This window comes from Phyllobates terribilis, unplaced genomic scaffold (assembly GCF_046119375.1).
Source record: "Phyllobates terribilis strain yellow unplaced genomic scaffold, ASM4611937v1 Scaffold_9__5_contigs__length_417890890, whole genome shotgun sequence".
NCBI classification, from domain to species: Eukaryota; Metazoa; Chordata; class Amphibia; order Anura; family Dendrobatidae; genus Phyllobates; species Phyllobates terribilis.
Genome location: NW_027362769.1, coordinates 186,543,415 through 186,567,936, shown reverse-complemented (window position 1 = coordinate 186,567,936; position 24,522 = coordinate 186,543,415). Strand labels below are relative to the sequence as shown.

General features: G+C 47.7%; 1 protein-coding gene across 1 annotated transcript in view; it reads right to left on the bottom strand.

Annotated features, from left to right (window-relative positions):
* EAF2 (ELL associated factor 2) overlaps positions 1–24,452 on the bottom strand; it is a 30,402-nt gene extending 5,950 nt beyond the window's left edge. The window contains exons 1-4 of the mRNA XM_073647514.1: positions 24,240–24,452; positions 15,066–15,160; positions 2,523–2,659; positions 2,030–2,175 (exon numbers count right to left, since the gene is read on the bottom strand). Coding sequence (XP_073503615.1) covers positions 2,030–2,175; positions 2,523–2,659; positions 15,066–15,160; positions 24,240–24,342 — 481 coding nt within the window. The 5' untranslated portion in view covers positions 24,343–24,452. The remainder of the gene's footprint in view (positions 1–2,029; positions 2,176–2,522; positions 2,660–15,065; positions 15,161–24,239) is intronic.
* Positions 24,453–24,522: the final 70 nt, after the last annotated feature.

Sequence of the window (24,522 nt, the reverse complement as noted above, 5' to 3'; positions counted from 1 at the left end):
TTGTTTTTTTTGGGCTGTATAACAGCCACGAAACATGCGGGGCAGGGACTCAAGTGTAATAATACGTACGTGGTCCATAAGGCCCAGGATACACGGACGTATTATTATGCACAATGTCAGAAAGGTGTTCATATACAACAACTGTGTGGCTTTAAGGTCACTAAATGCATAAACAAAGCACATGACATGTCCGATATACAGGTAGACACTGATTACTGTGGTGAACAGGTACTGCACTGCTAATAGTCATGGTCACTGTGTCAGCAGTCACCACTAGGGGGAGCTCTCTGTATACCATACATGTCAAACTCTGGTCACAACACCAGAACCACCACCCCTATGTTGGGCCCATTATACTGTATACCAGTTGGCCCGCGACTTTGTCCAAGTTTTTCATTTTGGCCCTCTGTGTATTTGAGTTCGACATCCCTGCTGTATACAGATCCTTCCAGCTCCCACTGAGCTCATTAACTATAAAATGCAAGTAGGGAGCACCCCCTAGTGGTGGCTGCAGACAGGATCTTATCATGTATCTCTGTATACAGGGAGCTCCCCCTAGTGGTGGCTGCAGACAGGATCTTATCAAGTATCTCTGTATACAGGGAGCTCCCCCTAGTGGTGGCTGCAGACAGGATATTATCAAGTATCTCTGTATACAGGGAGCTCCCCCTAGTGGTGACTGCAGACAGGATCTTATCATGTATCTCTGTATACAGGGAGCTCCCCTTAGTGGTGGCTGCAGACAGAATCTTATGTATCTCTGTATACAGGGAGCTCCCCCTAGTGGTGGCTGCAGACAGGATGTTATCATGTATTTCTGTATACAGGGAGCTCCCCCTAGTGGTGGCTGCAGACAGGATGTTATCATGTATTTCTGTATACAGGGAGCTCCCCCTAGTGGTGACTGCAGACAGGATCTTATCATGTATCTCTGTATACAGGGAGCTCCCCCTAGTGGTGGCTGCAGACAGGATATTATCAAGTATCTCTGTATACAGGGAGCTCCCCCTAGTGGTGACTGCAGACAGGATCTTATCAAGTATCTCTGTATACAGGGAGCTCCCCCTAGTGGTGGCTGCAGACAGGATATTATCAAGTATCTCTGTATACAGGGAGCTCCCCCTAGTGGTGACTGCAGACAGGATCTTATCATGTATCTCTGTATACAGGGAGCTCCCCTTAGTGGTGGCTGCAGACAGAATCTTATGTATCTCTGTATACAGGGAGCTCCCCCTAGTGGTGGCTGCAGACAGGATGTTATCATGTATTTCTGTATACAGGGAGCTCCCCCTAGTGGTGGCTGCAGACAGGATGTTATCATGTATTTCTGTATACAGGGAGCTCCCCCTAGTGGTGACTGCAGACAGGATCTTATCATGTATCTCTGTATACAGGGAGCTCCCCCTAGTGGTGGCTGCAGACAGAATCTTATGTATCTCTGTATACAGGGAGCTCCCCCTAGTGGTGGCTGCAGACAGGATGTTATCATGTATTTCTGTATACAGGGAGCTCCCCCTAGTGGTGGCTGCAGACAGGATGTTATCATGTATTTCTGTATACAGGGAGCTCCCCCTAGTGGTGGCTGCAGACAGGATCTCATGTATCTCTGTATACAGGGAGCTCCCTCTACTGGTGACTGCAGACAGGATATTATCATGTATCTCTGTATACAGGGAGCTCCCCCTAGTGGTGGCTGCAGACAGAATCTTATCATGTATCTCTGTATACAGGGAGCTCCCCCTAGTGGTGGCTGCAGACAGGATATTATCATGTATCTATGTATACAGGGAGCTCTCCCTAGTGGTGGCTGCAGACAGAATCTTATCATGTATCTCTGTATACAGGGCGCTCCCCTTAGTGGTGGCTGCAGACAGGATCTTATCATGTATCTCTGTATACAGGGAGCCCCCCCTAGTGGTGGCTGTAGGCACAAAAAACTTTTACATAACTCAAATCTTATTAAGTAACTGAACCTGGATGTGCAGTCTTGTAAAATATTAAGAATTATAGATTAATAGGGGCATGGTACCTCGCTCTATGTCATCTATGGGAGATGCAGGGGAGAGTTTTCCTAGCGGGGAGGAGGTTTTTCCTCTGGTTGGGGTCTTGCTTGCATTTCTCATCTGTTGCTGCTGCTGCTCGATGCGAGACTGGATCTTACTACTTCCTTCAGCTCTGCAATCAAATACCAAATAAAGTGCGGATGATTCGCTTATATGTGTATACTAATAATGTGAATTGCAGCTGCAGCCATGTCTTAGGGATCTCCTTATTATTGAAGATTTCTAAGAGACGCAGACTTTACAGCAGTCAGTGGAGCTCGGCGGAAATGGAGAAAAAAAAACAACGAACACCCAACATCACCACAACCTGCAGACCAGAACATAAATTATTGTTTTACGGCCAATCAATAATCCAGAAAAGGTGATAAAGCAGCAACTACCAGATGTCATCTGTAAGACGGACTGTAAGCAGCGGACGAGGGGGGAAAACACAGAAAACGCCAAGATCTGACACCGCACCTGATCTTCTTCACACTGATATTACTGTTCAGCTTCTCCAAACGGCACTCGCCAGTGTCATGATTCACTATCAGGATACATTCCCGCAGGTACGGACGCTTCGAGCCTTTAAATACTGTAATAGGAGTGGTGGATCCCTGAAAAGAAGGAGCGAAACATCAGTAACAAACAGAATATAAATACATTCATCAGGGGCCCCTGTGCAAGAAATGTGTCTGGGCCCCCCGCCCTGCCCGGCATGATGCTTATGATGAGGGCAATCTGGCCATGAGACCCCCCGGAGCCTCGGACTCCAAGCAACAGGCCAGGTTACCCTCATTATTACCGTCCTGCTGAAACCAGAAGTTTCCATCCACTATATATAAAGACACATCTGCAGGTTTTTCTCAATATCTGACATGGAATCAGAATAAACCTTTCCCGTTTTAGGACAATTAGGATTATACCATAATGTTTAATATTTGCCAAATGCCAGAATAATGAGAGAGAGAAAATGGTTTAACGCATTTTTATTACTTACTACAAAGTTTCCCTACACTAAGATTACTATGCCTTTAAAAATTCTGGACGGCCCATATGATGATGTCAGGTGTTTGAAAACTTCTGAGTTAATTAGAGACACGACTGTGGATGTATTTTAATGCACACCTGAAACACACTGCCTCTTTGTTTAGCATCATGGGAAAGTCTAGTCAAAATATCAGGAAGAGAATTGTGAACTTGCACAAGTCTGGATCATCCTTGGGTACAATTTCAAGATACCTGAAGGTGCCTCGTTCATCTGTACAAACAATTATACGCAAGTACAAACAAGATGGGAATGTCCAGCCATCATACCACTCAGGAAGGAGACGGGTTCTGTGTCCCAGAGATGAATGTGTTTTGGTCCGACATGTGCATATCAACCCAAGGACAAAAGCAAAAGACCTTGTGAAGATGATGGCGCAAGCTGGTAAGATTGTGTCACTGTCCACAGTGAAACGAGTACTGTATCAACATGGGCTGAAAGGCCGCTCTGCCAGGAAGAAGCCATTACTCCAAAAGAAACATAAAAAAGCCAGATTAATGTTTGCAAATGCACACAGGAACAAAGACCTTAATTTTTGGAGACATGTCCTGTGGTTTGATGAAACTAAAATTGAACTTTTTGGGCATAATGACCATTGTTACGTTTGGAGGAAAAAGGTAGAAGCTTAGAAGCCTAAGAACACCATCCCAACTGTGAAACACGGCGGTGGCAGCATCATGTTGTGGGGTTGTTTTGCTTTAGGAGGAACTGGTGCACTTCACAAAATAGATGGCATCATGAGAAAAGAAGATTATGTGGCAATACTGAAGCAACATCTCAAGACATCAGCCAGGAAGGTAAAGCTTGGAAGGAAATGGGTCTTCCAAATGGACAATGACCCGAAGCATACAGCCAAAATGGTAACAAAGTGGCTTAAGGATAACAAAGTCAATGTTTTGGAGTGGCCATCACAAAGCCCTGATCTCAATCCTATTGAAAATTTATGGGCAAAACTGAAAAGGCTGCGAGCGCCGAGCAAAGCGACCTGCAAACCTGGATCAGTTACACCAGTTCTGTCAGGAGGAATCAGCCCAAATTCCACCAACTATTGTGAGAAGCTGTGGAAGGAGATCCCAAACGTCTGACCCAAGTCATTCAGTATAAGGGCAATGGGACCAAATACTAATGAAATGGATAGAAACTTCTGACTTTGCAGTAAGTAATAAAAATGCCTTAAAACCTTCTCTCTCTCTCATTACTCTGGCATTTGGCAAATATTAAACATTATGGTAAAATCCTAATTGTCCTAAAACGGGAAAGGTTTATTCTGATTTCATGTCAGATATTGAGAAAAACCTGCAGATGTGTCTTTATATATAGTGGATGGAAACTGCTGGTTTCAACTGTATACCGTACACACACACACACTACGTCCATATACTGTATAGATACGCACACATATACAGTCATATGAAAAAGTTTGGGCACCCCTATTAATCTTAAGCTTAATGTTTTATAAAAATTGGTGTTTTTGCAGCAGCTCTTTCAGTTTGATATATGTAATAACTGTTGGACACAGTAATGTTTCTGCCTTAAAATGAGGTTTATTGTGCTAACAGAAAATGTGCAATCTGCATTCAAACAAAATTTGACCGGTGCATAAGTATGGGCACCCTTATCATTTTCTTGTTTTAAATACTCCTGCCTACTTTTTACTGACTTACTAAAGCACTTTTTTTGGTTTTGTAACCTCATTGAGCTTTGAACTTCATAGCCAGGTGTATGCAATCATGAGAAAAGCTACTTAAAGTGGCCACTTGCAAGTTGTTCTCCTGTTTGAATCTCCTCTGAAGAGTGGCATCATGGGCTCCTCAAAACAACTGTCAAATGATCTGAAAACAAAGATTATTCAACATAGTTGTTCAGGGGAAGGATACAAAAAGCTGTCTCAGAGATTTAACCTGTCAGTTTCCACTGTGAGGAACATAGTAAGGAAATGGAAGAACATAGGGACAGTTCTTGTTAAGGCCAGAAGTGTCAGGACAAGAAAAACATCAGAAAGGCAGAGAAGAAGAATGGTGAGATCAGTCAAGGACAATCCTCAGACCACCTCCAGAGAGCTGCAGCATCAACTTGCTGCAGATGGTGTCACTGTGCATCGGTCAACTATACAACGCACTTTGCACAAGGAGAAGCTGTATGGGAGAGTGATGCGAAAGAAGCCGTTTCTGCAAGTACGCACAAACAGAGTCGGCTGAGGTATGCAAAAGCACATTTGAAGAAGCCTATTTCTTTTTGGAAGAAGGTCCTGTGGACTGATGAAACCAAGATTGAGTTGTTTGGTCATACAAAAAGGCGTTATGCATGGTGGCAAAAAAACACAGCATTCCAAGAAAAACACTTGCTACCCACAGTAAAATTTGGTGGAGGTTCCATCATGCTTTGGGGCTGTGTGGTCAATGCCGGCACTGGGAATCTTGTTAAAGTTGAGGGACGCATGGATTCCACTCAGTATCAGCAGATTCTTGGCAATAGTGTTCAAGAATCAGTGATAAAGTTGAAGTTATGCAGGGGATGGATCTTTCAGCAAGACAATGATCCAAAACACCGCTCCAAATCTACTCAGGCATTCATGCAGAGGAACAATTACAATGTTCTGGAATGGCCATCCCAGTCCCCAGACCTGAATATCATTGAACATCTGTGGGATCATTTGAAGAGGCTGTCCATGCTCGGCGACCATCAAACTTAACTGAACTGGAATTGTTTTGTAAAGAGGAATGGTCAAAAATACCTTCATCCTGGATCCAGGAACTCATTAAAAGCTACAGGAAGCGACTAGAGGCAAAAGGAGGATCTACTAAATATTAATGTCACTTTTCTGGTGAGGGGCCCATACTTATGCACCTGTCAAATTTTGTTTGAATGCAGATTGCACATTTTCTGTTAGTACAATAAACCTCATTTCAAGGCAGAAACATTACTGTATCCAACAGTTATTACATATATCAAACTGAAATAGCTGTTGCAAAAACACCAATTTTTATAAAACATTAAGCTTAAGATTAATAGGGGTGCCCAAACTTTTTCATATGACTGTATATACTGTACACTAATTATTAATTATATATATATATATATATATATATATATATATATATATATATATATATATATATATATATATATATATATATATATATACACATACACATACACAGTACAGACCAAAAGTTTGGACACACCTTCTCATTGAAAGATTTTTCTGTATTTTCTTGACTATGAAAATTGTACATTCACACTGAAGGCATCAAAACTATGAATTACCACATGTGGAATTATATACTTACCAAAAAAGTGTGAAACAACTGAAAATATGTCTTATATTCTAGGTTCTTCAAAGTAGCCACCTTTTGCTTTGATGACTGCTTTGCACACTCTTGGCATTCTCTTGATGAGCTTCAGTCACCGGAAATGGTCTTCACTTCACAGGTGTGCCCTGTCAGGTTTAATAAGTGTGATTTCTTGCCTTATAAATGGGGTTGGGACCATCAGTTGTGTTGTGCAGAAGTCAGGTGGATACACAGCTGATAGTCCTACTGAATAGACTGTTAGCTGCTTTTTTCTTGCCATAATACAAATTCTAAGTAAAGAAAAACGAGTGGCCATCATTACTTTAAGAAATGAAGGTCAGTCAGTCCGAAAAATTGGGCAAACTTTGAAAGTGTCCCCAAGTGCAGTTGCAAAAACCATCAAGCGCTACAAAGAAACTGGCTCACATGAGGACCGCCCCAGGAAAGGAAGACCAAGAGTCACCTCTGCTTCTGAGGATACATGTATATTACTTACCGGTAATGTGTTTTTTCGGAACCCATTACGGCACAACGAGAGAGGGGATCCGCCCTTTAAGGACAGGAAACCTTCAAGATAAAAAGGACGGCGCCTCTCCCCGCCTCAGTGGATTACAGAGGATGAGAGGACTCTCCGGTTAGAGCACATAATTTTATTAACCATAAACGAACTTCACCCAGGTGAATACTAAACACCCACCAACCGGAAGGTGAACACCATAGTGATGGGGAGGGAATGTAAAGGTGCCGTCATGGGTTCCGAAAAAACACATTACCGGTAAGTAACATACGCGTTTTTCTGTCACCCATGACAGCACAACGAGAGAATTACAGAGAACTAGGTATGTAAGGGAGGGACCACGGCCTGCAGAACCCTTCTCCCAAACGTGAGATCAGAGGAGGCAAGAAGGTCAAGTCTATAGTGATTGTAGAAAGTGGACGGAGATGACCATGTGGCCGCCTTACATATTTGCTCAATGGGCACGTCTGCGCTTTCTGCCCAGGAAGTAGCCATGCCCCGAGTAGAGTGGGCCTTCAGATTGTTAGGAGGATCTCGGCCTGATCCCGTATAGGCCATCGTGATGGCTTCCCGGATCCACCTTGATAGAGTGGCTTTTCAGACCTTTGATCCCTTTCGGGAGCCCTGAAAGGAGGCAAATAGAGCCCTATCCTTCCTCCATGAGCTTGTGGGTGCTAAATAATGTATAAGGCATCTCCTGACATCCAAGGTATGAAACCTTTCCTCCTTGCTATTTTTTGGTTCAAGACAGAAGGAAGGTAGGGCTATCTCCTGAGACATATGAAATTTAGAAACAATTTTAGGAAGGAAAGCAGGGTCTGGTCTCAAAACTACACTATCGTCTAGCACTAAGGTAAAAGGTGGATCTGCAGATAAAGCCTGTAACTCACTAACCCTCCGTGCTGATGTTAAGGCCACCAGAAGTATTGTTTTTAGGGTGAGTGATTTTATGGACCCTGAGCTAAGGGGCTCAAAGGGAGAACCTGTTAACGCGTTTAGCACTAAGTTTAAATCCCAAGAAGGGACCCTTATTATAGGGGCTGGATTGGCTCTACTGCATTCCCTCACGAACCTGGAAATCTATTTGTTACCGGCCAGATTATAATTATACAAGGCCCCTAAGGAAGAGATTTGGACTTTTAAGGTGCTAACCGCTAGGCCTTTCTCCGGCCCTTTTTGAAGAAATTCCAAAATGGCCTTTATGGGAACCCCTCCCCCCAGGAAGAATCCCTGAGATGACAAGAACTTCTTCCAGACTCTACTGTAGATTTTAGTAGTGATTGGTTTCCTACTACCTAGAAGAGTAGTAACTAGATTAGATGAGAAACCCCGAGCCTCTAGCAACGACCTCTCAAGTTCCAGGCCGCAAAGTGCAATCCTTTCACCTGAGGATGGAATATAGGAGCTTGAGCAAGAAGGTCGGGAATCTCTGGAAGAATCCAGAGGTTCCTGATTGACATGCTCCTTAGCCAAAAGAACCATGGTCTCTTGGGCCAGAAGGGGGCCATGAGGACCAATCGAGCCTGATCCTCCCGGATCTTCCTCAACAGTGCTGGAATTAGGCACGTTGGGGGAAAGGCATAGGCCAGACTGAAATCCCATCTGCACTGGAAGGCGTCTACTACTAAAGGGTTTTCCGTGGGATTCAAGGAGCAGAACTTTTTTAACTTGCTGTTCTGACGGGTCGCAAACAGGTCGACCTCTGGAGACCCCCACATGGCCACTAGCTGGCGGAAGTCTGAGTGATTTAGAGTCCATTCTACCTGCAATAATGGCCTGCGACTTAGAAAGTCTGCATTCGTGTTGTCCTCTCCTCTGGTATGAAGGGCCTTTAAAGAGAGAACTTTTCCATCCACTAGAGAAAATATCCTCCCCGCAATCTGCATTAGTGATTTTGAGCGAGTTCCCCCCTGGCGGTTTACATATGCCACCGTGACCTGGTTGTTGGACAGAATTTTTATGTGATGTCCTCATAGAAGGGGTAAGAAGCTGATTAGTGCCTTCTCTACTGCTCGTAGTTCCCACATGTTGGAAGACTCCAGACTCTCCTCCTCTGACCAAGTCCCCTGCATCGGGCGGTTGTCTAGGTGCGCCCCCCACCCCCTGGGGCTGGCGTTCGTAGTAATCACTCTGGTAAATTGGGGAACCCAGGGGACGCCTGTGTGGAATGTGTTTGTCTCTAACCACCAGTACAGAGACTGAATTACATTTTCTGGGAGTGTTAACCTGCCCTCCAGATGTCCCCTGAGGATGATTTCGTTCTTTAGGACGTCCCATTGCAATTCTCTTGAATGAAATTGGGCCCAGCATACCGCTGGGATGCAGGAGGTGATGGACCCCAACAGACACATGGCCCCCCCGAGAGTCATTACTGGGTCAGTTATGGCTGTCGAGACTAAATTTTTTTATTTTCTCTCTTTTCTGCTTGGGCAGGCGGCATTCCTGTCGAACCGAATCCAGAGTAAGGCCTAAAAAGATTTGAGTTGTATGCGGGATCAGTTTTGATTTTTCTAGGTTTAAAAACCATCCTAAATTTTTTAAGATGGTGCACACATGATCCACTTGGGCCAGGCAGTGATCGTAAGTTTTGACAACTATTAGGAAGTCGTCCAGGTACTGAATGATCAATCTGTTCTCCTCCCTGAGATGAGCCGTAACCTCCGCTATAGGTTTTGAGAATATGCGGGGCGAAATCTCTTCCTCCAGTGCCCGCTGTTCTGGTAGAGAGGATCTTAAGGCAGTCAGGATAAATTTCTCTGGTGGGTTCCTCAGAAATTCCAGTTTTAAACCTGATTTTACTAAACTGAGGATCCACTTGCTGGAAGAGATCCTTTCCCAGGCTGGGAGGAAGAGAGAGAGCCTCCCTCCCACCTGGGATAGAGTGTCATTTTGGCGGTTTGCGACTATCCTGGGAGGGCCCGCCAAACAAAAACCCTTGACCTTTCCTGGAACGATCCTCCCATCTAGATTGTTCTGTGGACGTCCTTCTGCAGCCAAATTTCTTCCTCCGAAAGGACTGCTTAAAAGTGGAGAAGGAAGATTAAGGAAATCCTTTTTTGTTGTCACCTTTCTCCAGAATTGTGTCAAGAGAGGCACCGAAAAGAAAATCTCCTTCACACGGAAGAGAACGTAGCTTTCCCTTCGTTTGTATGTCCCCCGGGCAACATTTTAGCCAGACCACTCTACGGCCAGCATTAGACAGGGCCGCAGATCTTGCTGCTAATCTGGCAGAATCCGCAGAGGCGTCCGATAAGAAGGCAGCCGCTCCTTTCAATACTGGTAGAGGGGCCAGAATGGAGTCCTGTGACTCGTTGTTCTTAACATGGTCTTCTAACCTGTCCAACCAAATCATAAGGGATCTTGCGGTACAGGTTGCTGCTATGGCTGGTTTCAATGCCCCCACTGATGACTCCAAAGTAGCCTTAAGGAAGGTATCTACCTTCCGGTCCAGAGGGTCCTTCAGCATCCCTGTGTCTTCAAAAGGGAGAGGAGATTTTCTAGAAGCTTTGGATACCGCAACATCCAGCTTCGGGGCTTTATTCCAGGAAGCGGTATCTTCCTCACTAAAGGGATATTTCCTTTTGAAGGAGGATGGAAGGGGACCCTTTTTCTCCGACCTATCCCACTCCTTCCTGTTAAGTCCCTGCACCTTATCATTAATCGGGAAAACTATGTTTTTTCCGATCCAAGGTGCCGAACATAATATCCTGTACCGATTTTTTTGACTTCTGGTCAACTAACCCCATTGAGGACCTGACGGCTTTTACTAAGCTATCCACACTTTCCAGGGGAAAACAATGACCAGTGCCTGCCTTGCTATCCGAAGAGGAAGAGTCAGTGGAGTCATCCAGCATTCCCTCGTCGGATTCAGGGTCTGAAAGGGTGCGTGGGGTTATTGCCCTATGGGCCTGGGATGCTTGGGAAAATGACTTAAATGATTTTTCTACCTCAGACCTAATAAGGGTTTTTAGATTTGAAGAGAAATCCGGGGTTCCCTCCGAAATTGTTTCCTCAATACATAATCTTTTGGGCCAGTCTTTAGTCAGACCCCGTTCACACAGGGCATATACTCTGTACTTGGATTTCTCCGTACATTTTTTAGGGACATCCTGACCATATAAGGGAGGAAGGAGAGGGAGAGAGAGAGAGACCAACAGAAAAAAAGTCTACATTAATACGTCGACTTTCACGTAGCTCAATCACCACCCAGTAGATAAAAACAGGGTACCGGAAGGGGAGGCAGGACGGTATCCGATACTTCTCCTCGGAAGACCGCGGAATCATCGATCCTGCAGGAGCTATGCCGGCTGGATCTTGAATCCTTGGTGCTGCGAGCCCCAGAACGCCCACTGCTCTTGCTCTGCGGTGGACGCTGCTCCTGGGTGCGCTTCTGGCGCCGAGGCTGCTCCATCTCCTCGGGCTGCTGCAGCATGGACTGCTGCTCTTGCTGCTGATGCGGTGGGGAGGGCTGCTGTGAGGCCATTTGCACTGCACCCCTGCCTGGCTGGTGATCTACCCTTAAGTACCCTTATTGTGCCAGGGAGATCACCGGCCGGCGTCCCCGTAGCTGCCAGTACTTCCCCCGAAAATTACATCAGGGGGTCAGAGGTCCCAGCGTGCGTCATCGGGGTGCGACTTCCGCGTCACTTCCGGTCGCGCCCCGTGACGTCACATCCGGGACGAAGGGTTTGCCGGCTACCACGCTGTGTAGGTGCCGCAAACCCCCGCCCGCACGCGGAGAGACCACATGTCTGTGCCCCCCGCGGCGCTTCCAGGAACCACGGGATCGGCCGCAGCAGAGACTGTGCTCGGCCAGCACCGACCGGCCCCGACCCAGGTAAGATGACTTGCTGTCGCCGCCAAAGAGAAGGAAGGTCCCCCATCAAGGACAGGAAACCACTGATGCGGAGAGAGGCACCACCCTTTTTATCTTGAAGGTTTCCTGTCCTTGAAGGGCGGATCCCCTCTCTCGTTGTGCTGTCATGGGTGACAAAAAAAAGTTTATCCGAGTCACCAGCCTCAGAAATCGCAGGTTAACCGCAGCTCAGATTAGAGACCAGGTAAATGCCACACAGAGTTCTAGCAGCAGACACATCTCTACAACAACTGTTAAGAGGAGACTTTGTGCAGCAGGCCTTCATGGTAAAATAGCTGCTAGGAAACCACTGCTAAGGACAGGCAACAAGCAGAAGAGACTTGTTTGGGCTAAAGAACACAAGGAATGGACATTAGACCAGTGGAAATCTGTGCTTTGGTCTGATGAGTCCAAATTTGAGATCTTTGTTTCCAGCCACCGGGTCTTTGTGCGACGCAGAAAAGGTGAACGGATGGACTCTACATGCCTGGTTCCCATCGTGAAGCATGGAGGAGGAGGTGTGATGGTGTGGGGGGCTTTGCTGGTGACACTGTTGGGGATTTATTCAAAATTGAAGGCATACTGAACCAGCATGGCTACCACAGCATCTTGCAGCGGCATGCTATTCCACCCGGTTTGCGTTTAGTTGGACCATCATTTATTTTTCAACAGGACAATGACCCCAAACACCTCCAGGCTGTGTAAGGGCTATTTGACCAAGAAGGAGAGTGATGGGGGGGCTACGCCAGATGACCTGGCCTCCACAGTCACCAGACCTGAACCCAATCGAGATGGTTTGGGGTGAGCTGGACCGCAGAGTGAAGGCAAAAGGGCCAACAAGTGCTGAGCATCTCTGGGAACTCCTTCAAGATTGTTGGAAGACCATTTCCGGTGACTACCTCTTGAAGCTCATCAAGAGAATGCCAAGAGTGTGCACAGCAGTCATCAAAGCAAAAGGTGGCTACTGTGAAGACCCTAGAATATAAGACATATTTTCAGTTGTTTCACACTTTTTTGTTAAGTATATAATTCCACATGTGGTAATTCATAGTTTTGATGCCTTCAGTTTGAATGTACAATTTTGAACTGAAGAAGCAGAAGACCCACTCTAAGTCCTGCTCGCTGTGCGTCCTGGGCCCTCTGACTACAGGTGAACACTCACCATTGGGAGGCGCCATGCAGGAGGCCAGAGGCTGCAGCCAGTAAGCGCTCATCAGTCTGGTGGGGGAAGAGTTCATTGGTGGCTTCTCTCTCCCTGAATGACACGGCCCCCTTTTTGAATTCCTGCGCACCGCTCTCTCACTGGCTCTGGGTCAGAATGATACAGGCAGGACTGAGAGGGGCCCACCGTGCTGCTTGACATCAGGCCCCTCTCCCACATGTAATCTTGACTGAGTAGCCGCATAGCTGCTGAGTGGTCTGCTCCTATTGGCAGTATGCCCCTGCGGCTGCAAAGGCCCCCCACCACCTCTGGGCCTCGGTCCAATTGCACCAGCAGTATGTCCAGCCCTGACTTTAATGCTGCCCCCTACGCACAAGAGTATAACTGCTATAATGCTGCCCCCTACGCACAAGAGTATAACTGCTATAATGCTGCCCCCTACGCACAAGAGTATAACTACTATAATACTGCCCCCTATGTACAAGAATATAACTACTATAATACTGCCCTATGTACAAGAATATAACTACTATAATACTGTCCCTATGTACAAGAATATAACTACTATAATACTGCCCCCTATGTACAAGAATATAACTACTATAATACTGCCCCCTATGTACAAGAATATAACTACTATAATACTGCCCTCTATGTACAAGAATATAACTACTATAATACTGCCCCCTATGTACAAGAATATAACTACTATAATACTGCCCCCTATATACAAGAATATAACTACTATAATACTGCCCCCTATGTACAAGAATATAACTACTATAATACTGCCCCTATGTACAAGAATATAACCACTATAATACTGCCCCTATGTACAAGAATATAACTACTATACTACTGCTCCCTATGTACAAGAATATAACCACTATAATAGTGCCCCTATTTACAAGAATATAACTACTATAATACTGCCTCTATGTACAAGAATATAACTACTATAATACTGCCCCCTATGTACAAGAATATAACTACTATAATACTGCCCCTATGTACAAGAATATAACTACTATAATACTGCCCCCTATGTACAAGAATATACCTACTATAATACTGCCCCCTATATACAAGAATATACCTACTATAATACTGCCCCCTATGTACAAGAATATACCTACTATAATACTGCCCCCTATGTACAAGAATATAACTACTATAATACTGCCCCCTATATACAAGAATATAACTACTATAATACTGCTCCTATGTACAAGAATATACCTACTATAATACTGCCCCCTATGTACAAGAATATAACTACTATAATACTGCCCCCTATGTACAAGAATATAACTACTATAATACTGCTCCTATGTACAAGAATAGAACTACTATAATACTGCTCCTATGTACAAGAATATAACTACTATAATACTGCCCCTATGTACAAGAATATAACTACTGTAATACTGCCCCTATGTACAAGAATATAACTACTATAATACTGCCCCTATTTACAAGAATAGAACTACTATAATACTGCTCCTATGTACAAGAATATAACTACTATAATACTGCCCCTATGTACAAGAATATAACTACTGTAATACTGCCCCTATGTACAAGAATATAACTACTATAATACTGCCCCTATTTACAAGAATATAACTACTATAATACTGCTCCTATGTACAAGAATATAACTACTATAATACTGCCCCTATGTACAAGAATATAACTACTGTAATACTGCCCCTATGTACAAGAATATAACTACTGTAATACTGCCCCTATGTACAAGAATATAACTACTGTAATACTGCCCCTATGTACAAGAATATAACTACTATACTACTGCTCCCTATGTACAAGAATATAACCACTATAATACTGCCCCTATTTACAAGAATATAACTACTATAATACTGCCTCTATGTACAAGAATATAACTACTATAATACTGCCCCTTATATACAAGAATATAACTACTATAATACTGCCTCTATGTACAAGAATATAACTACTATAATACTGCCCCTTATATACAAGAATATAGCTACTATAATACTGTCCCTATGTACAAGAATATATCTACTATAATACTGCCCCCTATGTACAAGAATATAACTACTATAATACTGCCGCTATATATAATATATCACAGTATCTGGTGCTTCTATGGACATTTACCTCCAGATTGGGGAGGGTTATGGTCACCTGCTCCCCTTTCCCCACCACCAGGTCGCCTTCGCAGGACGTGTCGATGGAGGCCGGCTTGAAATCATCTGGTGAAGAGAAGAGGACATGATGTCAGTCTGCAGTGATGGGCAGGAGAGGCTACAGGGTGAGGACGCAGAATAAGCACCCCTGGACAGAGGTCACAATATGCTGTCAGGTCGTTTTGAGCCGCTGGCACTGGGATCACAGTAATACTGTGTCCACTCTGTGATCTCCCAGTCCTGCTCACACTGCTGAGTGTTTGTTGCATTGTATCAGTGCAGGAGGCAGATTGTGCTGTTACAATGTGACAGTTTGGACCAGCTAAATGCAACAAGCCCTCAGTTGTGAGCAGTCTGTGGCTGCTGGCAGCTATTTCAGGGGTTGTCAGGTGCAGCGAGACATGAGGGGGCGCACAGCTGCTTCCTGGCCACGATCACATGATGCTCACACCGGGGCCTGCGGTTTCAGAGGCTGACAGTGACCGGGAGACTCGTATTTCCACCATTCCCCGGCCGTTTATTCATCTTCCGCGGAGAAGAAAAAATAGAATTAGACTTAGCGGTAATTCGGCTTCTAATAACCCACCATGACAGCTCACAGGAGGTTGAAACCCCACCCTAATAGGGACAGGAAATACAAAGAGGTTTAAATAGCCCCCCCACATCCTCCCTCCAGTGTTATTACAAAGGACCACAAGAGTATAGATGCTTCAAATTAATTGTTATTTCTACCGATCAAGCTGTCGTAGAAACAAGCGAGGGGGAGGGAATAACCCGTGCTGTCGTGGTGGGTTATTAGAAACCGAATTACCGGTAAGTCTAATTCTATTTTCTCTAATAACCCCCCACGACAGCACACAGGAGGTATACCAAAGATATACTAGGGAGGGAGAATAGCCTGAAGGACCTTCCTTCCGAAGGCTAAATCTCCAACAGACATTAGATCTAGTCTGCAGTGTTTGGAGAAAGTATGAATTGAGGACCATGTGGCAGCTCTGCAGATCCATTCGATGGATGCGCTGGCTTTTTCAGCCCAGGAGACAGATATTGCCCTTGTAGAATGGGCCTTGAGCTTTGCTGGAGCAGGTAGATCCTGGATCTGGTAAGCCTTCGTAATCGCCCTTAATCCAGTTGGCTATTGTGGATTTTGCGGCTTTCTTTCCTCTGTTTGGACCTTGTGTATGGACAAATAGGTTCTTGTCTTTCCTTCCTTCTTCTGTTTCCTGAAGATAGCGCAGTACTATTCTCCGAACGTCCAGAGTGTGGAATTCCATCTCTTTTTTGTCTTTTGGGTTGTCACAAAAAGATGGAAGGATTATCTCCTGAGATCTGTGGAAATTTGAGACCACCTTAGGTAGAAATGAAGGGTCAAGTTGGAAAATTAGACGATCTTCCAGGATTCTCAGGTAGGGTTCATTGACCTAAAGGGCCTGTAGTTCACACACTCTTCTGGCTTTAGTTATTGTCACCAGGAAAGCAGTTTTCCAGGTCAGCCTGTCCAGTCTTATGGTTGATAAGGGCTCAAAGGGTGGAAGGGTTAACCCTTTCAGAACAATGTTAAGGTCCCAGGGGGGAACCAGGTCTGTTACTCTAGGGTGGATGCGGGTGGCTGCTGTCATAAATCTTCTCACCCACTGATGTTCCGCTAGTCTTTGATCGAAGTATGAACTTAACGCTGCTACCTGGACCTTAAGAGTACTAGGTCTGAGACCTTTGTCCAGACCTGCTTGTAAAAAGTCTAGAATCTGAGCCACATCAGCCCTATGAGGGTCTGGGCGAGTGGGTGCACACCACCTTAAGAAGGTTTTCCAGACCTTATGGTAAATGGTGTTCGTTACAGGTTTCCTGCTCTTCTGGAGAGTTTTGATGACTTTCTCTGAGAGGCCTCTTGTTTTTAATATCAGGAATTCAGAAACCAGGCAGTTAGGTGTAGTCTCTCGGGATCCGGATGGGGAATCGGTCCCTGAAGAAGGAGATCCTTGATGGGAGGAAGGATTAGAGGGGTCTCCACACTCAAGACTGGTTAACGTTCCGAACCAACTTCTTTTTGGCCAGCGATGGGCCACTAGGATTACTCTGGTCCCTTCGGTCCTTATCTTCTGTAAGGTTTTTGAAAGGATAGGTAGTGGGGGAAAGGCATACGCTAGTTTGAACTCCCATTTGTAAGCGAATGCGTCCACGCCCAGGCAAGGGCCGTTTGGATCCAGGGAGAAATATTGAGGTACTTTCGCGTTCTGGTGTCTGGCGAAGAGATCTACCTCTGGATAGCCCCATCTCTCGACTAACATCTGGAAGACGTCTGGGCTTAGGCTCCACTCTCCTGGATGAATCTTTGTTCTGCTTAAGAAGTCGGCCTGGATATTGACTGAACCTTTCATATGAAGAGCCGACAAGGATAGAAGATGTTCTTCGGCCCAGGAGAACATTCTTGCTGAGATTGCTTTTAAGCTTTCGTATGTTGTTCCCCCTTGATGACGAAGGTGGGCTACCGTGGTGATATTGTCTGAAAATATCTGAATGTGAGATTTCTGGACCAGAGGCTCTGCTGCTCTGAGGACTTCCTCTACGGCCTTTAGTTCTCTGAAATTTGATAAGCGCTGGCTCACCTCTTTGGTCCATATACCCTGGAATAGCTCTTGGGAGACCAAGGCTCCCCCCATCCCTTCTTGCTGGCATCCACCTTTATGGTTACCAGCGGATTCTGGATCCATGGTACTCCTCTGTTAAGATTTTTTTCCGTTCAGCCACCAGAATAGAGAAGTCCTTACTCGTGGTGGTATAGGGATTCTCCTGTTCAGAGACCGTGGGGACCCGTCCCAATTCGTAAGGATGTGGGTCTTTAATGTTCGGGTATGCGCCTGAGCCGAGGCCACCATCTGAATACAGGATGTCATAGACCCGAGGACCGACATGGCGTCTCTTAATGATACTGATCTTCTGCTCCTTAGGACATCGATTTTTGCTTTCATCATGACCTGTCTTTTGTTTGGGCAGGAATGACATCTGGCTGTGGGAATCCAATAGTACTTCTAGAAATTATTTTGTCATGGAGGGAACCATCTCTCATTTTTTTCTGGTTCACTAATCAGCCCAGAGATGAGAGGATCTGAGTGGTCAACTGTAGATGTTCTCGGAGTACTGGTACTGAGGGCCCAATTAATAACAGGTCGTCGAGGTATGGTACTATTGAAATGTTCTGACCCCTGATATAAGCCATGATTTCGCCATGACTTTTGTAAATATTTGCGGGGCTGATGAAATTCCAAATGGGAGAACATTGAATTGATAGTGGACTAGTTGATCCCCCTGAGCCACTGCGAATCTTAGGAACCTCCTGTGAAGTGGATGTATGGGGATGTGGTAATATGCATCCTGGAGGTCGATTGTGGCCATGACATGGTCCTGTCCTATCAGGGGGACCGTCGACCTGATGGATTCCATCTTGAATCATTGGTAGTGGACATACTGATTCAGTGGCCTTAGATTGATTATAACTCGGTGTGAGCCATTTGTTTTTTTTATTAGGAAGAGTCTGGAATAATGTCCTGTGCCTATCTCCCTTGTAGGAACCAGGGATATCACCCCTGAGGACAATAGGTCTGAAAGACCGGATATCGGGGTGGCCTGACGACTCAGAGGAGAGCGGTGTTAACCTTATCCTCTCTGGAGGATAGGAGGAGAAATTTATTTGTACTCCGAACTCGACAACCCTCAGGACCCATGGGTCTGAGCAGATTTCTTTCCACTGAGGGAGAAAATTCGAGATGCGGCCCCCGACTGTCCTGACGTCATGGTCTGTTCGGACGTTGGTTTTGGGAGAGAAAAAGATTTTTGCCTCCTCTACCTTTTGGGTAGCTCCATCGTCCTGTTTTGCCTTTACCCCTATATTGAGGGGTCTGCTCTTGGGAGGGACGAAAAGGCCTCTTCCTCACATTCCTAGGTTCCAGGAGGGCCTTCTTCTTGTCTGAGTCCTTCTCTAGAAGATCATCTAGGGCTGGCCCGAACATGTATTTCCCCTTAAAGGGGATGGAACACAACTTCATTTTTGATGCCACGTCGCCATTCCAGGATTTCAACCATAGGGCCCTTCTTACAGAGTTTGATAGCGCAGATGCTCTTGCCGCCACTCACGGATTCTGCAGAGGCGTCTGCTAAAAACCCTGTAGCCTTCTGTACAGTCATGGCCAAAAGTTTGGAGAATGACACCAAAATTATATTTTCACATGATCTGCTGGCCTCTGGTTTTTATTAGTGTTTGTCTGATGTTTATATCACATACAGAAATATAATTACAATCATATTATGAGGACCAATAGGTTATATTGACAGTTAGAATGAGTTAATGCAGCAAGTCAATATTTGCAGTGTTGCCCCTTCTTCTTCAAGACCTCTGTAATTCTCCCTGGCATGCTCTCAATCAACTTTTGGACCAAATCCTGACTAATAGCAGTCCATTCTTGCATAATCAATGCTTGCATTTTGCCAGAATTTGTTGGTTTTTGTTTGTCCACCCGTCTCTTGATGATTGACCCCAAGTTCTCAATGGGATTAAGATCTGGGGAGTTTCCAGGCCATGGACCCAAAATCTCTATGTTTTGTTCCATGAGCCATTTAGTTATCACCTTTGCTTTATGGCAAGGTGCTCCATCATGCTGGAAAAGGCATTGCTGGGCGCCAAACTGCTCTTGGACGGTTGGGAGAAGTTGCTCTTGGAGGACATTCTGGTACCATTCTTTATTCATGGCTGTGTTTTTAGGCAAGACTGTGAGTGAGCCGATTCCCTTGGCTGAGAAGCAACCCCACACATGAATGGTTTCAGGATGCTTTACAGTTGGCATGAGACAAGACTGGTGGTAGCGCTCACCTCTTCTTCTCCGAATAAGCTGTTTTCCAGATGTCCCAAACAATCGAAAAGGGGATTCATCAGAGAAAATGACTTTGCCCCAGTCCTCAGCAGTCCACTCCCTGTACCTTTTGCAGAATATCAGTCGGTCCCTGATGTTTTTTCTGGAGAGAAGTGGCTTCTTTGCTGCCCTCCTTGAAACCAGCCCTTGCTCAAAGAGTCTCCGCCTCACAGTGCGTGCAGAAGCACTCACACCAGCCTGCTGCCGTTCCTGAGCAAGCTCGGCACTGCTGGTAGTCCGATCCCGCAGCTGAAACAGTTTTAAGATACGGTCCTGGCGCTTGCTGGTCTTTCTTGGGCGCCCTGGAGCCTTTTTGAAAACAATGGAAGCACTCTCCTTGAAGTTCTTGATGATGCAATAGATTGTTGACTGAGGTGCAATCTTTGTAGCTGCGATACTCTTCCCTGTTAGGCCATTTTTGTGCAGTGCAATGATGGCTGCACGTGTTTCTTTAGAGATAACCATGGTTAACTGAAGAGAAACAATGATACCAAGAACCAGCCTCCTTTTAAAGTGTCCAGTGATGTCATTCTTACTTAATCATGACTGATTGATCGCCAGCCCTGTCCTCATCAACACCCACACCTGTGTTAATGGATCAATCACTAAAACGATGTTAGCTGCTCCTTTTAAGGCAGGACTGCAATGATGGTGAAATGTGTTTTGGGGGTTAAAGTTCATTTTCTGGGCAAATATTGACTTTGCAAGTACAGTAATTGCTGTTAAGCTGATCACTCTGACATTCAGGAGTATATGCAAATTGCCATTACAAAAAATGAAGCAGTAAACTTTGGAAAAATTACTATTTGTCTCATTCTCAATACTTTTGGCCATGACTGTAGAAGCGGTAGGGATGCCAAGATGTCTTCTCTGGGGGTCCCTGAAACTAGGTGTTCCTCCAGTTGATCTAGCCAACGAGCCATTGATCGAGCTACGCCCGTAGATACTGCGTTGGTGCTTAATAGTGTTGCCGAGGTCTCCCAGGATTTTCTGAGTAGTCCCTCCATTTTGCGTTCCAAGGGGTCTTTTAATTGAGAGGAATCTTCAAAGGGCAGTGTGGTTTTCTTTGCTACTTGTGCAATTTGGATATCCACTCTTGGGACTTCAGACCAGCATTCTGCCGTCTCATTGTCTACAGGAAATCTATCCCTTAACTCTGTAGGGGTATTTAATCTCTTTTCTGGAGATTCCCACTCTTCTAAGACTAAGTCCCTAATACTCTGGTGTATAGGGAACACCAATTTTTTTCCTGGAACGTAGCCCCCCAAACATCTGATCCTGTACTGTTTGGGGCACTTTTTCTTCCTCGACCTCCATAGTTCTCCTTACTGCCATGTGGAGTTCCTCCAAACTATCTGATGGAAAATAATATCTCTCTCGTTGGGAGTTATCAGGGGTTGGATTTAGTTCACCTTCCTCTGGAAGATCTTCCGAGATATACATCTCCTCTTGAGAGTCTTCCTCCCCACCCTCTGGCGGGCTAATCTTCCTCTTTTTGGCTGCTGAGGGAGTAGATGTAGAACCTTGACAAGGTGAGGGCGTAGGGAAAGTGACCAAGGCTAAGAAGCATTTGATCTCCTGACGTACAATCCCCTTTATCTCCTCCATTAAGGAAGGTTGTTCCTGCCTGATAATCTTCTCCGTACAGTCCTTGCATAGGGGCTTTCTATGGTAGGACGATCGTTTTTTTGTACAGATGGGACATCTGCGTGACGGTTTAACTTTTTCTCCAGATGCAGGTTCCTTGTCCCCCTACAAGAGAGGGGAGAAGGAGAGGGGAGCTATAATCACTATTTCCTGCATCTGGGAGATGGACTACCAGTGCCATACTTACTGGGACCGGACCGGCGCTGGGCTCTACAGATGCAGAGCGAGAAGCTTCAACAGCCATGGTTTTGTCCTACCTGTAGATGTCTTCCTGTCCAGGGCTCCTTTTATGGGTGACCGGACCAGCGCCTCCCTCTGTTTAGAGGGCTCCTCCCCCGGTGTCCAGGTGAAGATTTCTGATCACCGGCGGCATTCCGCTCTTCTTCACCCATAGCTTTTTGATGCGGTTCACAGTGGAACGCAAACTGCCGGAAGTGACGTCATCATCCACCGCCCGGCGTCACTTCCGGCGCCGCTGCGTGCGCTCCACATCCGGGAGCAGGCATCGCCCACGCATCCAGAGGGGGAGAGGGGGAGGAGATGGACCGGAGAGCTCAGAGGCCTCCGGTCAGAAGATCCTGCAGACCTTGCCCGAGAGCACGGACTGCAGGAGGGGGTCCCGAATCCGGAGGAGATGGGAGCAGTGCCGTGCGGAGGAGAGGTAAAGACCGCTCGATCCTCCGCTGCCCAGCTAGTAGCTTTCCCCCAGTGCCTGTCATCGGCCCAGCACACCGGGGATGACCTCTTCATCCCTGACAGGGACAGGAAATAACACTGGAGGGAGGATGTGGCGGGGGGCTATTTAAACCTCTTCGTATTTCCTGTCCCTATTAGGGTGGGGTTACATCCTCCTGTGTGCTGTCGTGGGGGGTTATTAGAGAAAATATCTAAAAGTTTTCAACTATTTACTTGTCAGAAAACCTGGGGGAAGGGAAGAAAAGGTTGGTGACCGGTGATAGCGCTCCCGGACCCCCTCCTCTCACCCCTTCCCCCGATGACAACGCTCCCGGCCCCCTCCTCACCCCCCTTCCCCCGGTGACAGCACTCCCGGGCCCCCTCCTCACCCCCCTTCCCCCGGTGACAGCACTCAAGGGCCCCCTCCTCACCCCCATTCACCCAGTGACAGCGCTCCCGGGCCTCCTCCTCACCCGGTGACAGCGCTCCCGGGCCCGCTCCTCACCCCCCTTCCCCCGGTGACAGCGCTCCCGGGCCCCCTCCTCCCTTCCCCCGGTGACAGCGCTCCCGGGCCCCCTCCTCCCTTCCCCCGGTGACAGCGCTCCCGGGCCCCCTCCTCCCTTCCCCCGGTGACAGCGCTCCCGGGCCCCCTCCTCCCTTCCCCCGGTGACAGCTCTCCCGGGCACCCTCCTCCCTTCCCCCGGTGACAGCTCTCCCGGGCACCCTCCTCACCCCCATTCACCCAGTGACAGCGCTCCCGGGCCCCCTCCTCACCCGGTGACAGCGCTCCCGGGCCCGCTCCTCACCCCCCTTCCCCCGGTGACAGTGCTCCCGGGCCCCCTCCTCCCTTCCCCCGGTGACAGCTCTCCCGGACCACCTCCTCCCTTCCACCGGTGACAGCTCTCCCGGACCCCCTCCTACCTTCCCCCGGTGACAGCTCTCCCGGACCCCCTCCTCCCTTCCCCCGGTGACAGCTCTCCCGGACCCCCTCCTCCCTTCCACCGGTGACAGCTCTCCCGGGCCCCCTCCTCCTTTCCCCCGGTGACAGCTCTCCCGGGCCCCCTCCTCCTTTCCCCCGGTGACAGCTCTCCCGGACCCCCTCCTCCCTTCCACCGGTGACAGCTCTCCCGGGCCCCCTCCTCCTTTCCCTCGGTGACAGCTCTCCCGGGCCCCCTCCTCCTTTCCCCCGGTGACAGCTCTCCCGGGCCCCCTCCTCCCTTCCCCCGGTGACAGCTCTCCCGGGCCCCCTCCTCCTTTCCCCCGGTGACAGCTCTCCCGGGCCCCCTCCTCCTTTCCCCCGGTGACAGCTCTCCCGGGCCCCCTCCTCCTTTCCCCCGGTGACAGCTCTCCCGGACCCCCTCCTCCCTTCCCCCGGTGACAGCTCTCCCGGACCCCCTCCTCCCTTCCACCGGTGACAGCTCTCCCGGGCCCCCTCCTCCTTTCCCCCGGTGACAGCTCTCCCGGGCCCCCTCCTCCTTTCCCCCGGTGACAGCTCTCCCGGGCCCCCTCCTCCTTTCCCCCGGTGACAGCTCTCCCGGGCCCCCTCCTCCTTTCCCCCGGTGACAGCTCTCCCGGACCCCCTCCTCCCTTCCACCGGTGACAGCTCTCCCGGGCCCCCTCCTCCTTTCCCCCGGTGACAGCTCTCCCGGGCCCCCTCCTCCTTTCCCCCGGTGACAGCTCTCCCGGGCCCCCTCCTCCTTTCCCCCGGTGACAGCTCTCCCGGGCCCCCTCCTCCTTTCCCCCGGTGACAGCTCTCCCGGGCCCCCTCCTCCTTTCCCCCGGTGACAGCTCTCCCGGACCCCCTCCTCCCTTCCCCCGGTGACAGCTCTCCCGGGCCCCCTCCTCCTTTCCCCCGGTGACAGCTCTCCCGGGCCTCTTCCTCCCCCACAGCCGGTAGCAGCTGTCCGCTCCCTCCTCACATCTGATGGTGTGGAATCCGCAGCGCGGCTGCTTCTCGAAGCTTTCCCCGAGCTTCAGCACTCGTTCCTTGGTGTCGAACAGAGAGCAGACGGCGCCATTCATGGTCGCGGACACCGGCACCAACCATCTGCCCTCAGACAGCCGGTTACACCGCACGGCAGACACCGCGGGGCGGAGCCTGCCCCACAGACGACGGTCATTGGTCCCTCAGCAGCGCTGACTAACCTGATTCGCTATCATGTTGTGGCGTCACGTGTTAACTCCGCCTTTCTGTTTCCCCCT